At 39.9% G+C, this 16847-nt stretch overlaps 1 protein-coding gene across 2 annotated transcripts in view; it reads right to left on the bottom strand.

Annotated features, from left to right (window-relative positions):
* The window catches only part of LOC117300060 (ral GTPase-activating protein subunit alpha-2-like), a 102701-nt gene that overhangs the window by 7482 nt on the left and 78372 nt on the right, over window positions 1–16847 (bottom strand). The window contains exons 40-41 of one of the 2 annotated variants that reach the window (XM_033783737.1): window positions 4701–4819; window positions 934–957 (exon numbers count right to left, since the gene is read on the bottom strand). In XM_033783737.1, coding sequence (XP_033639628.1) covers window positions 934–957; window positions 4701–4819 — 143 coding nt within the window. The remainder of the gene's footprint in view (window positions 1–933; window positions 958–4700; window positions 4820–16847) is intronic. The other variant, XM_033783745.1, reaches the window with a different exon arrangement.

The following is a 16847-nucleotide window of genomic DNA, read 5'->3' as shown; positions in this document are numbered from 1 at the left end:
GTTTACGCTCTGCCTCCCATTATGAGAAGCAAAAACATAGGGGGGCATCTTTAATAATAACAATTTGGGGGGCTAATCGTCCTTACTCGCAGCTAAGAGCTGAATTGCGAAGGACGCGGCTACAACGTATTTGATAAGCTGCCATGCAAGGCTCCCTTTGGCTGCCAGCCACATCAACTCATTATGACCACGGAGCACAGCCAAAGATCGAAAGTGTTTGATTTTTTTTTCCCGAGGGAGGAAAACCGGATGGTATGAAAAACCCTTGTGGCACAGCAGAGAACCAATGCACAACTCAACTCACATATGGCCCTGGCCGGGAATCGAACCGGGGTCACCTTGGTGTGAGAGGCGAGCGCTTTACGCACAAGCCAACTATGCTACCCTGCATGCTTGGGAGCATACTGTATAGTGCTTTGAGCAGCGACAGGGCTACAATCCCGTCCACAATGCTACCCTGCATGCTTGGGAGCATACTGTATAGTGCTTTGAGCAGCGACAGGCTACAATCCCGTCCACAATGCTACCCTGCATGCTTGGGAGCATACTGTATAGTGCTTTGAGCAGCGACAGGCTACAATCCCGTCCACAATGCTACCCTGCATGCTTGGGAGCATACTGTATAGTGCTTTGAGCAGCGACAGGGCTACAATCCGGTCCACAATGCTTGGTCCAATCATTCCTAATGTTACAACAACCACTCCCTGTCCACATTCTCTCCCCTGTCCCCCGTCCACCCGCACAATGTTGACTGGAACGCAGAAGACCGTGCAACAATGAGAACCAACATTGAAAGGGGGGCAGGGGGGCCCAACGAGATATGGCCGGGATTCTAAACACTTTTGAGGGTTCATTGGTTCCTTTTTAAAAAAGATGTATATATATAGCTAATATTATTATCATTATTATAGAAAAATATAAACATTTACTCACAGGCCATTACCTCCTCGTCTCTCTCTGTGAAAGATAAAAAGAGAACGAGACAAAGAGACAGAAACTCTGGAGTGATATTTTGCATTTATTACAGAATTCTCCAAGGGTTTCCTTCGCTCTGGTCTCATCATTCTCCAAGACAAGAAAGATGATTCATCCGTTTTGAAAGCAACTCGAAGGTGAGAACAATTTCCATAACAAAGGACTCTATTTACAAATGATGACAGAGTGACAGGTAATGGTGACCAGGTCCTCCGATCAGTCATTCGGTACAAATCACTACACTTGGGACCAAATTCTTAGAGCTGCTGGTCAGGAATTACAAGATTTAAAGGGTCTGTACACCTTTGGTAATGACTCTGAAAATTAATGGCAATAAAAAGAAAGAAGTACGAAGTACAGCAGCTTTGGATAGTATAATTCGTTTTCAGAATTGTTTCACCCAAAAACAATTGAATCTGAGAGCTGATCTATACATGAATAACGTCTCAGTTTTCTGAGGGTTGGTGTCCGTTCGTGAATGCTGCAGCCAGGATGCAGTTGGTACCCATGCAGCTCACTGAACGTTGATCAATTTGAAAAAAATTTGTGTGAAAATTCTGTGACAGTTTTATGCTGATTTCCCAACAAGTCCCCATTGCTTATTTTGGTTGGCACAACAGAAAAAATAAATGCAACACAAACTATTTTTCATTGTTTGTATTAAAAACATAACAAGGGAACTTGATACAGGCTTCATTGTGTGTTTATTGAAACTAGAGTAAAATGGAATTAATTTACAAGTTAAAAAAAAAACATGGCTAAATTGGTGTTTTTCAATTTGAAACGGCATCACCTGTCAAAATTTCATGCAGACTAAAAATCTTTTAAAAATTTCATGCAGAATAAAAAAATGTTTTTTTAAATAATTCTTTCTGCGAAAACCAGGCCATGCAATTTGACATGGAAAGTGATAATAATATGAACAGCTGATGATTTGTTTTAACAGTCAAACTCTTCAAGCATGTTACATCACAGGCAGAGTTCCCATAGATTAATTACTAAGCCAGAGTTAATTGTTTTTCAAGAATACCACAACGAGCACAAGCCTTAAATGAAAACCTGACAGTATCACGAGATCACAAAAGCACCCATCTGAATATTCTCAGCATTCTCGCAGAACATTAACTTTTCATATCGTTAATTTTTATGGTGATTGATGCCCGGACGCCTATGCTATGACTGCAAGAGTGTGTTACGTGTGTTCATGATAACAATTGACCCAACATCATATATAGAACTCTTATCAGGAGCCGGCCGACCGGACGGCTGAAGCTAAGGGGTAAATGTATCTTTGATGTCCCATCCGGGAGAACATCTTCTTCCTATCGGATGTCACCACATCTGTTCAAGATGTGAGTACCGAAGGAAAAGAGTGAGCGTAAAGAATTGCCGTTTTTTTTTTTTGTCTTACTTTGAGCGTTCACATGCTCCGCTGTTCATTTAATTATGTCTCTCCTCAATTTGTATTGCTGTTTAAAACTGTCGCTTGGGGAAAAGTGGAAAAGCCTTGGGTGTATGTTGGGAATGAACTGCTATCTTTTGGTTCACTTGAATAATTAGAAAAGAATGTACTCGTGATTATTTTTAGCACCCTCAACCTTTCAAAGGCTCATTCTACTCACTATTTTTTGAAAGGGAAATAAATGTTAAAAACTGAAAGGCGAGCGGTCAACAACAACAACAACCATTAACGGCAAATCCAAATTACACTTTTGTACATGCAGAACTCTTGAAGTAAGCGTGATCAAAACCTACCGGCGACTCTTTTTGACAAAAGAGGTATTTCAAATTCGAGAGCTGTCCTTCGTAGAGCGTTAGCAACTGACCACTCAAAGATGTCAGAGTTACAACTTTGCACTCTTATTAAACAGATCCTTGTCTGCACCCCAGGATCACGTTGGATATTTCCGCTCTTAATAATGCGTTTGAATGAATAATACAAACTCATAATCATGTGAAAAGTCTAAATATCGGGAAAAAGGTTGGAGAAGATAGTGAATGCTTTACAAGATCAATCAAAATTCTCGAGGGGGAATTTGAGACGGCCAGATCCCCGCGTAACACAATGCCGAGAGAATGGCCTCGGACTCCCTTTAAAAACTCGCAGGGAATTCACTCGGATCGCTCTGGAGTCATCCCTTGTAACCCAAGACTATTGCTACAGCCGGGGGAACGACAAAATATCCCTTCCCGGTCTGTTCGACAACCAGGGAAGCTGTGAACTTTTGACGGGAGAGGACAGGGGATGTAAAGGTTACTGTCGTGAGAAGCCACCGAGGAGAGCAGGTTTTCTTATCGAAGGGACGCTCTTCTCTAAGGAAATGTCAGAATCTAACTATGAGGGTTGGAGGAAGGGGGTTGAGATTAAATATAGCCCTTATCATGTTGCATTCATCGCCAACTAGGTCCATTTAACTGACTAGATAAATAATAAAAAAATCTTGAAAGGCCTTATTAGGGTGCAGAAGGGGCCAGACCTCCTGCCCTACTTATTGAAGAAAGCGGAGATGGAACTAAAACCCAATGTTGCCCGAGTATCGTCTTACGCTTTGCCATGATCCCCAAACAATGTTCCGTCAACACAAAGAGACGCTTTACAGGTGTTGGGTGTGAGCTACGCCAGAGATTTCTGCGTGTGTTTAAATTGAGCTTGCGGATATCCAATCTGATGCTGAATTATTGGGGAAAAAAATGCATTTAAAATCAATTTGTGCAAAATAGGAAATCTTTACGCCTAGGTTCTCCCTCGGCTGTTATACATTTTACATGTATATAATAGGCCATGCAAGTATACTAGACTACTTTGGTCTTACGTACATTGCTTTAACGCCTTAAGGAAACAAACTTGTGTACTTTAATTGGTCTCAATAGTCATGGCAAGATGTTGCATAAAGCATCCCCTGGATCAGCAAAGACTGGTCTCCTTGAGCAACAAACTCTCATCTGAAATTGTGTGCATGTTTTCCACGCATCTTTTGTAACTATGCAAAAGCTCCCGAACACCCTCCCTTGACATAGCAATGTAAGATTTAGTCTGGGGAACTAAAAAAAGAAGCATTCAACTGTGACCGAACAAGTCATTGCACCAGACATCTTTCAAATTTAACTCTTATTGGCTTATTGGGATACTATGGACCCAGAATCCAATCCTCAATGCCGGGGAAAAACAACACCAAGCGCCAGCGTGTTTGTATAAATAGAACTCGCAGAGAAAACCGCATACTTTAATAGCAATTATGACGCAGATAAAAGTGTGACATTACTGGTTTACATTGCACTAGCCGTCTGGAATAACAGGATCCAGGGTTGCTCTGGGTGAAAATAGCAGCCAAAATGAAAGCAAAACAGCAGACAGATTGTGATCAGAAAAAGAAGAAAAAATGTGGTTCCATCTTTTTATCAAGTTTTGAAAGCAATGACTGAGTGGCCATGGGCTTGGAAAATAAAAAAAGGTCAAACGATGTGATGATAATCTGTTGAAGTCAAATACAATCCGGGATCGACACCTCTTAATTTAAACATAGGCCCTTTACGAAAGCACGGCTCTGGCTCCAGACTCGGCTCAGGCTAGCTTGGCACTCGCAGTTGTTTTGTCAATTGGGCGTGCTTTGCATACACGCTCACAGCTTAACACCAGAGGATGAAGCCTGAAGCCGAATCTATGAATTTTTAAAGGGCCATAGATTGATCAATTGATAAATTATTGATAAATAATTAATACTGACCTCCGTTGAACTGCTTGGCCAGTAAGGGGTCGAAGACGTGGGCCGAGAAGGTCTCAAATGTGGACGAAACCTTGTGGTTCTTGACGATAGTCTCCAGGTACTTTGCTCTTTCTTCATAGCTGGTTGACAAGAACGGTTAAGGAACAAGACACAACTTAAATACGATCATAACTTGGGCCTAAAAATCAAGTTTGAAATGGAACAACAATAAGTTTGTTGGAGCAACTAAGAATGTAGACTTCCAAGACTGTATGGAAATACAGAACATCAATCACTATTTCGATCATTACTTTGGCCTCAAAATCAAGTTTGAAATAGAATAGGAATAAATTTGTAAGAGTAAGTAAGAATAAGACTTCCAAAAACGTATGGAAAAACAGAACATCAATTCACTAAACAGTTGTTTCTTTCCAGAAAATACACACTGAATGTAAAGCGCAAGGGCGTGCGATTTGACCATATTATATGTGAATGTACAAGTTCCTCTTAAATTGAATTGAATAGACCCGTGACAACGCACATGACATCGCAAGCTAAAACAGCGCCAAGATCCTGAGACTTTGAAAAACATTACTGAAAGGAAAGTCCAAAAACTATCTTTCTAGTACCATTCTCTTCATGCCCTTCCCCCCCAAAAAAACCCCAAATACTGTATATATATAAAAAATAAAATTAAAATAATTAATAAATTAATACAATTATTTTATCTTCTTGGAGATTGATTGTGGACCTGGTTGCCTGCCAATTGGCCCATGTAACGTGGCCTTTATAAAGCAAAGACAGTGGGGGCGTAGAGAGTGGGGGGCAGTGTCAAGATGGCATAGATGAGGAAAAGGCATGTACAGAAGTCAAAGACCACAGACTGTGTGTATTGGATTTGGGTGAGCAAGACGGCTAAAGCATGAACAACGTTACAGCTGACTGTAATACGCTGGGTCAAACCCATACCCGTCCTTCTTTATACCTAGTGCAATAACCCACCACAATCTAACTTTTAAGCGTTAATTATAAATTGTATTCCCCAGTCACCAGATGTTTTCTTTTTGTAGAAACTTATCGTTTTTTAGTGTCTTTTTTGTGTGATTTTTAAAATTTTATATAATGCCCTACCACGATTTCGAATGTTTCAATGCTTTTACTGTATAAAGCATTAAAATTACCCTTTTTGGGATCTAATAAAGATAAAAGGAACACGTTGCCTTGGATAGGTCAAGTTGGTCATGAAAAGCGTTCTGTAACCGTTTGTTATAAAACGCATGTGGGTAGAAAGATGTTGTAAAAGTAGAGTACAATGATCCACACAAACATGCCTCGAAATTGCACGGTTTTCCTTTTACCTTACGACTAACACGGTCGGCCATTTCTGGGAGTCCAATTTTTGAATACCATAAATGGCCAACCGTGTAGGTTCGCAAAGTAAAAGGAAAACCACGCAATTTTGAGGCAAATTTGTGTGGATCATTGTATTCTACTTTTAAAACATCTTTCTAACCATATGCATTTTATAACAAACGGTTACAAACGCTTTTTATAGACCAACTTGTCCGATCTAAGGCAACGTGTTCCTTTAATTTCATTGAACTGAAATGAATTGAATACGATCATGTATGGGACGCACCGAGTGCACAGATTGTACAGACATTACAACATTCAGACTGTCTCGTCAGCTTGTCTAGTTTGACATTTCGTGAGGGATAGCAAGCATGACAAAGACAGGCCAGCCTCAGTCACGCTTTATTGCTGCAACCGTTTCCAACTGTCAGTTAGAGACATTTTCTGCTCAGGGCGCCACACGCAATGTGTGGCCCCTTGTCTTTCAAACACGCCATGACTTGATGGCATTGTCAACTATGTAAATGTTATGTAAAATTTTGCTTATACTTCAAGGTTCAAGTCTTTGGTACAGTGTAAAATTTTAGTCCTCCGCCAGAGAAAATCTTGTCTCTTCCACACAAAATTTCTTTTGGGTCTTCAACATGCATTTCTCAACATAAGGAACCAGCAGCCAATTTCACGAAACGCTAGGATTAATCCGGTCTTGAGTTAGGAACGATTAACTCGTCCTAACTTAGGATGGGTTCAATGCGTCCTAATGTCCATGGATACGGAACTTAACTCGTCCTAAGTCCTAAGATAAATCCTCAGTAAGGAAGAGTTTAGTGAAATCAACGGCTGAATCCCAAAGCGGGCCCTAATCCTACCCTAGACTGGTCTTGAGACTAACCCAATACAAAGTCAAACTTTCACTCATCCAAAAACTGAACAAACTTTCTGATTGCTAATCAAATGACTGTATAACAACTCTCTAAAGTATGACATGCTCTACATCCAAGTTATAAACATTAATTGTGCATATCTTCGCAAATGAAATTACACCTCAAATTGAATTATTAGGAGAAGAAAATAGTTCTCAAGATTGAACGAGTCACATCTGCAGCACAAAAAGAAATTGAGAGAGGAAAAAAACCATGACGTCTGTCAATCAACGGAATAAAACACTCTTCACGAAAGGCGCTCTGGAGAAGAAGAAAATAATTGCTGAAGGTGGATTTGAAATATGTCGATGTCATAAGCGGACTTAATGAGTATTCTCTCAGCTCTAGGGTTACATATCTCTTATGACGTGATCAGCTGAATCGACTTCCAGGCCTCCATAAACGGTTCAGTTACGTGACTGCAAGGCAAGACGTCCAAGGGATACACACAGTTGGGGCAAGTCCATGTACTAAAAGACCTGGATTAATTTACAATGTTGCGGGATTTAGTTCATACAAAATATCATATCAGGATATTTTTGGAAACATATTAGGATGTTATTGGAAGATGATCGTTCAAGTTCTGAATGTGTGATTGGAAAGGACAGGGGATATAAGGGGGGGGGGGGGGGGAGAATTAGCAACGAGGGGGGGGGGGTGGGATATTCAACAGGGGGTGTTCAACGAGGAGGATTCAAAGGAATTTAAAGCACTCTTAGCAAAACAAAACAAGTCAACTCAAATGGGTTTTTAAGAGTCCCTTAAACTGTTCAAGAGATGAGGCTCTCCAATTTGAGAAAAAAGAGAATTCCAAGTTTTGGCACTCATAACGGAAAAGCACAGTCCTCTGTAATCATGGTAGTGCAAAGGATGACCAAAAAGGACACCGGGTGGAGACCTTGTCATTTGGGTTGGCCGAGGTCGAAAAAATCAGAGATGTAAGATGGAAACTCATTGCTCATGGCAGACCTTTTTTGCTAATAAAGTGGACCTTATAATTTTACTTCTGTTACCACTGGCTAGCCTATTGAAATTTAAGTCAAAGACCAAGCTAACTTATCGGTAGTTTTTGTAAGCAGATGATGTAATACAACAGTTCGAATCTATTGAGAGCCCGCATATGCACCGATCAAATCTTTATCCTTTGTGAAACACACTTGAACTTGCACACATTTTTTCTGCTGCAGTAAAAAGCAGAGTACCTGTTAGCGGCTTTATCAAATCGACCCGCTGACCATTTTGTTATCTCCTGATAAAGACAATATACACACCGTTATCAGACACGCTGATCATAAGTTGAGAGATCTCAAGGCTTGCATGGCCCGCAACGGATATCGGTTTTGGCTTACAGATGGCTGCCGTTGATAATCTCACCTCGAGCCGAGTGGGATTTAACGGGATGTAGTTTTAAACTTTATTTTATGGTTTATGAAACCGTTTCCTCATATTCGCCAAGAGTGGCTCGCAGGATTAATACTGCATGGATGCAACGAAGGTGATAACTTCATGCGCCCGGGGCACTGCTTTGGTGCCCTACCAAATGAAAATACTTTAAACAATGTATCCTTTCCTAAATAAAATAAAAACAATTAAAAGAAAGGTTTTACAATTTTTTTTACAAATCTTGAGCACATAATTCTCTACTTGGCAAAAAAACAAAAACAGCATATACCATACTGGTTTTGGGGGGATTCAACGGAACTTGTTTTTTTTTTAAATTTTGTATTATGATTTATGAGACCGTTGATACAGGATTAATACTTCATGGAGGCATTACAGGTGATAACTTAACGAGCTCAGCGCACTGCCTTGGTGCCCTTTGAAATGTAATTATTTAAATTTCTCTCATAAAGGTGCACTTTCCTAAGAAGAGCAAAGAGGTTTACAAATTGTTAACAAATCTTGTTCAAAAAGGTATCTAATTAACCAAAATTCCTCATACATGAAAAAAAAAGTTACTGACAGCATTTTGTTTCTCCTGCAGATTTTGACGTACACAAATCCACTCCAGAGACTTAATTAAAGTCTATTTTCAGCTTGTTGTACATCACAGGTAAAGGAATGCTGTGTTGCTATGGTGCAAGTGAAGTGCCAAAAAAAGAACAGAGAGAGAGAGAAGCGATAGAGAGTTTGAAGGCTCAGCTCGGCTCCTCACATTTTTTCCCATTCAGCTTCAGAAGGCACCCAAATTATCTGAAAAGTTATGTGTGACCGTTATTCCATTTCAACTGTCCCTTTTTGAAAATAAATATAAAGCACAAATAATTTGCTATTCCCCATTCTTAAAGGCAGTGGACACTATTGGTAACTACTCAAAATAATTATTTGCATAAAACCGTACTTAATTACGAGTAATGGGGAGAGGTTGATAGTTTAAAACATTGTGAGAAACGGCTCCCTCTGAAGTGACGTAGTTTTTTAGACAGAAGTAATTTTCCACGAATTTGATTTTGAGACCTCAAGTTTAGAATTTGAGGTCTCAAAATCAACCATCTGAAAGCACACAACTATGTGTGACAAGGGTAGTTTTTCTTTCATTATTATCTCGCAACTTCGACAACCGACTGAGCTCAAATTTTCACAGGTTTGTTATTTTATGTATATGTTGAGATACACCAAGTGAGAAGAGTAATCTTTGTCAATTACGAATAGTGTCCTGTGTCTTTAAATAAATGCGTGATCTTCCCGGGAAAAAAACTATTAATGAAGATTCATTCATGACTTTACAACAAACGTTTAAATCCCATATCATCCCGTATCAGGTTAACTCTTGATTCCTGGCAAGCAGTGCCCCAATTTCATAAAGCAAAAGCCTGTAAACACAGAAAAATATTGCTTAGCAAAAAAAAGATTACCAGCCTACATCCCATAATAACGTTCAAACTGTTGCCACCCGCAAAGAAATTATCTAAGCTGCATTTTCTGCTAAACAACTTTATGAAATTATGGTCAGGTTACATGCGGCGACTTTGCCATGCTCACATTAGTCAACAGGTAGGTGCGTAAACGCTGTATTGCCTAAAATTCATACTACGCTGTAAAACACCCAAGAACATCAACTCCAAAAATGGTACGACCAAGATTATTTTTACGATGACAAAATTGTCCTTTTCACCTCTCAGGATTAATTTCCACTTTTATGAAGTACCAACATTGAACAAAAAATGTATCGCTTTCATACATAAATCCTCGTAGAAAAAGCAGCTCAATGCATTTCCTATGGGCTTAAATTAATAGTTGGAGGCCAGCGTGTATACATTGAGTGAGGATTACATTCATTGGGATGGCGCTATACCTTACACTGTGTGGTGGAATAATATAGCAGAGTGTGAACGATGTTATGACTGATAATACAATAAAAACAACGGAGATAAAAAAAAATATCACAAATGGTTAAACATTTTTCGGCATCATGCAGAGCGTGTAAACTATATCTTAAGTCTGCACTAATTGCTTCATGTATCCAGAGCTACTCAGTATTCTGGCAGTTAAGACTTCCACTCCAGAATGCATTTTTTTTATTTGTGTTAAATATATATATTTAATTTTATCTAATTTCTGCAGGACTCAGAAAGTAAACTCAAGACTCCAACTTTTTTTCTACCCGATCATTTAATGAACATAGTTTTCAGTTTGCTGGACCTCATTTATGGAACCATCTCCATCTTCACATCAAACAAGCATAACCACCATCTCACATTTCCAGACTCTTCTCAAAGCATTTCTGTTAAAGTCGTCGTTGTGGACCGCCCTGCCACATTAGAACTGCTGCTACCCTGGACAATTTCAGATCCAACCTCAAACCCAACTACTTCAACTTGTATTCTCTTGTTCTTTGTAATTTGAGGTTTGTCAAGCACAGTTTTGTTAAGCATTTTCATAGCCAACAAACACTCCCTCAAAAAAAAATTATTACATAGTTGTACCCGCATGTTTACTATTTTCTATAGTCTATTTGTATCAAGATTTCTTCCAGTAACATTTTGAGCTATATTTTGTATATAAGATTGTTGTTCTTCTGAGCGCTTAGAGACTTTCTCCTTAAAGGCAGTGGACACTATTGGTAATTACTCAAAATAATTATTAGCATAAAAACCTACTTGGTAACGAGTAATGGGGAGAGATTGGTAGTCTAAAACATTGTGAGAAACGGCTCCCTCTGAAGTGTAGTAGTTTTCGAGAAAGAAGTAATTTTCCTTGAATTTGATTTCAAGACCTCAAGTTTAGAATGTGAGGACTCGAAATCAAGCATCTGAAAGCACACAACTTCGTGTGACAAGGGTGTTTTTTTCCTTCTTAGTTATCTCGTAACTCCGACGACCAATCAAGCTCAAATTTTCACAGTTTTTTTTTTTATGCATATGTTGAGATACAGCAAGTGAGGAGACTGGTCTTTGACAATTACCAATAGTGTCCAATGGCTTTAAGGTGTTAGTGTTATATAAATGCAGCTGTTAATATTATCAGTATTACTACTTGTCATACATTGATGAAAGACTCAAATATTATTCTTCATCCCCAAGCAGTTATTCCATTGCAATCTTACGATGGCTCAGCTATGATTGCCAGGTGAAGATCGGAATGCGATGTAAGACACATTGCTTGGTGGTACAACAAGGTGTACAGAAACTAAGGTAAGGACATTGTCGTCAGAGACAGAAATATGTCACATCAAGATTCTGGATGGTTAGTTCACAATGTAGCTCCTTAGCACAGGAATGTTGGGTTTCAACTCTGAAGGATGCTGTGTATTATAGAAGAAGCAAATAACGTAACGTGAAAATTAAGTTAAATTGTGTTTACCAATTTTTTGGGTTCTTTTTTGTGTGTGTGAGGAGCGTCTAACATAACCGTAGCTACACTAAATACAAGAAGACGGGCAGACCTCAATCAAACGTACAGAATAATGAACCACTGTGGTCTAGTGGTTACACTGCCGGACTTGCAATCACGGGGTTGTGGGTTCGAATCCTTCCAAGCAAATCGCTGGTTTCACAGTGACTAGAATAAGTATTGTTGTCTAGCTACTGAATCACAATTTCATGATTGGTGCAACTTATAATCGTGGACGTTGAACCAATTTCTGTATGAAAGAGATTAGCTGTTGCAAGCTTGGCCTTTAAACAAGGAAAGATACCACCTCGCCAACTCGGCCACTTTGGAAAAGAGACAGAGGGATGGCCTTTAAGGAAGGCAGTTCAGGGAGAGGGGAAAGTACGCAAAATTGTCTACCAAGTCCATCTGTAAAATGCCTTTTTGAGATACTTTTTTGGGTAACATTTTAACCTGAATTAGTACAAATGATGTCAATCCTAAAACAGGGATATATATCCACACAGCTTTTGCCCTAAGTCTCTTGAGCAAAAAACAACCCCAAAATAAAGGGAATGGTGCAAACAGTTGCATGGTGTCATATTATGCAACCTCATGATGAAGCACATCCATTAGGCCAACTTTTGTATTAAAACGGGGGGGGGGGGGGGGGGGGGTAAGTAAGCAGATATCCTAATAATAAAAGGTCATTTTGTTAAGGGGGTGGGGGGGGATAGAGAAACTTAATAAAGGGCTATTTTTGCTAAAGTGGGTTGTGGGGGGGGGGGGGTAATGCAGAAACCTAATAAAAGGCATTTTTGGTTGGGGGGGGGGGGGTAAGCCTCAAAGCTCATGCCCTAATAAAAGGCCAGGGAGGGAGAAAGCGTCAGCACTGATGTCCTAATCAGCGTCCTGTGCTATAAAGAACCTTGTTTCTATAAGATCAACATCCATATGTCTCAGCTGTTGGCCACAGCAAGGTGAGAAATGGACGGCCAATTACTGGCGCAGAACTGACCATTAGACAAAGTGCTTTCTAGCGAGGGCTGTAGGGGGGGGGGGGTAGGGTAGGGGTGGTAACAGCAGGGAGATTACTGCTTGTTCATCTGGTTTGTAATGTCATTTGGATCAGACGACCGGTTTCACATCATCTCATGTCAGAAGACACTCTGATTTGACTTATTGTTGGATGGTTATTAAAGGATTGCGGGACGTTAACGGCCACTTCAAACCATAACACACACTCATACTTTATGAGTATGGCGTCCAGTAACTAAGCACATCACAATCAATCTCACTGAGACGGGGCGAGGGGTAACTTGGTGATTACATGTTGACTTGAAACGAGACTATGCTTTAGAAGAAAGGCCAGACTTTCAGGTAGCTGTTTCAGACATTTAGGCCAACATCAAACTTGGTGATTACACGTTGACTTGAAACAAGACTATGCTTTAGAAGAAAGGCCAGACTTTCAGGTGGCTGTTTCAGACATTTAGGCCAACATCAAACTTGGTGATTACATGTTGACTTGAAACAAGACTATGCTTTAGAAGAAAGGCCAGACTTTCAGGTGGCTGTTTCAGACATTTAGGCCAACATCAAACTTGGTGATTACATGTTGACTTGAAACAAGACTACGCTTTAGAAGAAAAGCCAGACTTTCAGGTGGCTGTTTAAACAAAACATCATATTAATAATAATAAAGCTTATAATTATATGAATAAGTAGGTATTTGTAATGCGCCAAATCAATCTTTACGGATGTTCATGACATTGTTTTACTCATTTCTCAAAAACTACAGCACCTCATTAAGTACTATTTTTAGGGAAGCTTTCTACCATCATTATCTTCAAACTGTGTAAGTGTATTGTAATTCGAACAATTGTTTTTCTCCTTTCACACAAGGAATCCAGGTCCAACACACACACACAAGGCTTGATCGTAATTATGATAATTACTCCTTCATAGAATGAAACAAATAATTTTAAACTAATTCTAACTGATTAAGCTGGTCCAGAGTCAATAACGAATACCAGGCAGGCAGGAGCGGCATATTCCATTACTTGCCAAATGTAACCGTTGCAGACAATAATCAAATCCTTTGTTGTTAATCCAGCAAATCTTCATTCTCCGAGTCGTGAATAGTTTGGGATTAACCTTACGCAACAAGTCAGCCACGAGTACAATGAGAAATTAGTCTAACCTTTAAAAAGGTTTAACACTTGGACATACATTCTAATTGAGTGTTAGAAATAGCTAACCATTGGATTGATTCTCACGGGCAAAGTAAACCTACGGTTCTTTTCAGAACCACCCCTACTCATTTAGAGATTATCATTACATGGTGTTACCCCAAGTTTTTCTACATCGTATTTCCACCATGCAAAGTTTCAAATCCTACTTAAACCTGCAAGGTTTGGCATTTCCCAGATTTCAATGAAAAACCATTTTGCTTTGCCCATTCAACCAAAAGGTCAAATTGTGTGCAACTTTTTTCAGTTGAAATAATTGATTTTCCCTTAATGTCGTCAGATCTTTGAAAAATTCCAGCATCTGTTGAAACCAGAATCAACAGTAATGTCTATGCAGGCAATAACAAAACCACTGGACAAAATATAACGGTGGTGCCTTGGGGCACTCCACCAGAATTTGTAGTTCTGAATTTGTATTTATTTATGTCTAACCCTTTGTTGTTGTTCAGTGAGGAAAGTTACAACCTATTTCAGAACTAAAGAGGACATCCCCAAGCTCAAGCAGACTTTTAGTGGCCCACCTGGTGATCAATGCTGTCGGATGCCTGCCTAAAATCAGTAAGAACTAGACATGATTGCATTTGTGCACAAATGCATAGCACAAAAGCATAGCTGTTTCGGAAATAAACATTTTCAAATTTTTCAACTGAATATCAAATTTATTTATATTCAAAGCAGTTATGACCAATTCGGGCTATTTAAAAAAATAATTTAGCTTATACCATGTTTGGTTAGCAATTTATGACTAAAAGGTGCACAAAATTCGAAAATCATAAAAAATCATGTGATGACGTCATCATGACATCACTTCACAATTCACAAGAACTTGCCAACATCTAACAATCTACTAAGTTTCAACATTTAGCCTTCGAGAAAGACTCTGCTAGGGTCGAAACGTCAGGCCATTAACTATTTTTTGCAAGTTTCAACATGTGATCGCATCATTACTTCGGGAGTTATACGAGTTAAAAAAGTGCACCTTTCATGCCATTTCATGTGACCCCCCCCGACGACGTCATTGCTCTGAAACTTCACAAATATGATGCCTTCCTGGTACTAACATTATTAGGCTTACAGATGTTAAATTTGCATTCGGATAAAGAATATTAATTTTGGTTTTACCCGTACAGCGATGTGCTCAGGCACTGTATACTCAGTGCTTTCCCCGAGTCCTGTTTAAACAAATCACAGGCATTTTACTCGGGTGGGATTCAAACCCACGACCCATACAAATCCTTGAGCAGTGTCTGGTTGGTAAATATTAGGCTTGTTTGCACCGGTAACTAGGTGATTATATACGTAAATAATATCAAAGAGAGGTAGAGATACTTCTAAGATTACCAAATTGTCTAGTATGCAATATAGAGCTAAATGGGTTCATTATCCATTTAAAAATGAATTTTTCTGTAAAAGCTTTTTGAAATAAGTTTTCTGACCCAACCATAGCACCACAATTTTATCACTAAAATACATGCTAATAGTAATCTGGGTGGGAAAGAAGGATTTCCTCTTCATATAGAATGCATCGTTCCTGGATTAACAAATAATTCCAGATAAATCTACTCTCAATAGTCACTAAATTAATAATATGTCACATTACAACATCATATAGAACCCTGATTTAAAACGCAACAAAGGACTTCACGGTGCTTGATTGGAAACCTATAGTTTGACCCTCTATAATTATGTCCACGATCCCTAACCCCCACCACCTTCCCACGAGCGATAGCTCAGGCATTTCCCCCTTCATTAGAATCCCATCACGATAACTCCCTCTAAACCATGAAGGCATTTTTCTTCTAACAAATCCAATCTAGAGAGTTAATTTATGCAAGCCTCGACACAATGGAAAGCTCTCCCAAAAGACACTTGTTGCAGGAAATAAGTTACGGTCTAATAAATCCCCTCAACCCAACCGTCCTTGGCTTAATGAGACCGGTAGGCGCTTATAAACTCGACGGGTCTCTCTAATAGAGTTTTTTTCTTCTTTTCGTTTTCCTTTTATTAACCAGAAGCGATCACGCTCATTAGCTTAGCCATGCAAGACAGCGCATTCAGTCACACAGCTGGTGGAGAGACAAGCGTGTGAAATAGGCCATAAGCACTCAGCAGGCCCTAGGAGTGAACGCAGGGTTGAAAACAAAGCACATGGGTCTGTAGTTATTCATCAAGGAGGGTGGGTTTAGACCGAGTGGATGGGGGTCCCAAATCTATATGGCCAATCATTGCACCTGGGAGCATAAAGCGTAGTGGCCACTCCATACCCAGTCCACCCCCCCCCCCTCCACCACCACACACTCCAGATCGAACACATACATGCCTCAACATTCAGGGCTTTCTATTGTTATGGTACGACCGTGCCACGCGACCCAAGCTTGGGCGCGTGGTGCCACATCAATGGGGCACAAAGGGGTACGGCTAATCCCAAATGGGTGACACAATCAGATGGGAATAATGAATCGCTATTCACTCGCTTGGGCTGCCACAGGGCCAGAGCCAAGTCACGGCTTTTTGATTCTCGTGAGAATACCAACTGTTGAGCCCCCGTTGGCCATCCCCGCTATATCTCTCGATGCAGGGATCTGATAGTCTACCCTGGTTACCCACTTGAACAATCCTGTCCCTACAGCTTTTTCTTGTGTGTGTTTATTTGTTGTCCGTGCAAGGGGGTGAATGGCTCTGAGAATAGTGCACAAAGGAATTGAGCTGGACTCTGACCCTATCCCATTCACCTTGCTTTATTTACTATCTGCCCAGTGGTCGCTGAATAACCACACAGACACCAGCTATAGATTCACAATCCTCAGATGGAACTTTCTGTTTTCATC

Source organism: Asterias rubens, chromosome 1, assembly GCF_902459465.1.
Source record: "Asterias rubens chromosome 1, eAstRub1.3, whole genome shotgun sequence".
Lineage (NCBI taxonomy): Eukaryota > Metazoa > Echinodermata > Asteroidea > Forcipulatida > Asteriidae > Asterias > Asterias rubens.
This window is presented reverse-complemented; position numbering and strand designations above follow the sequence as displayed.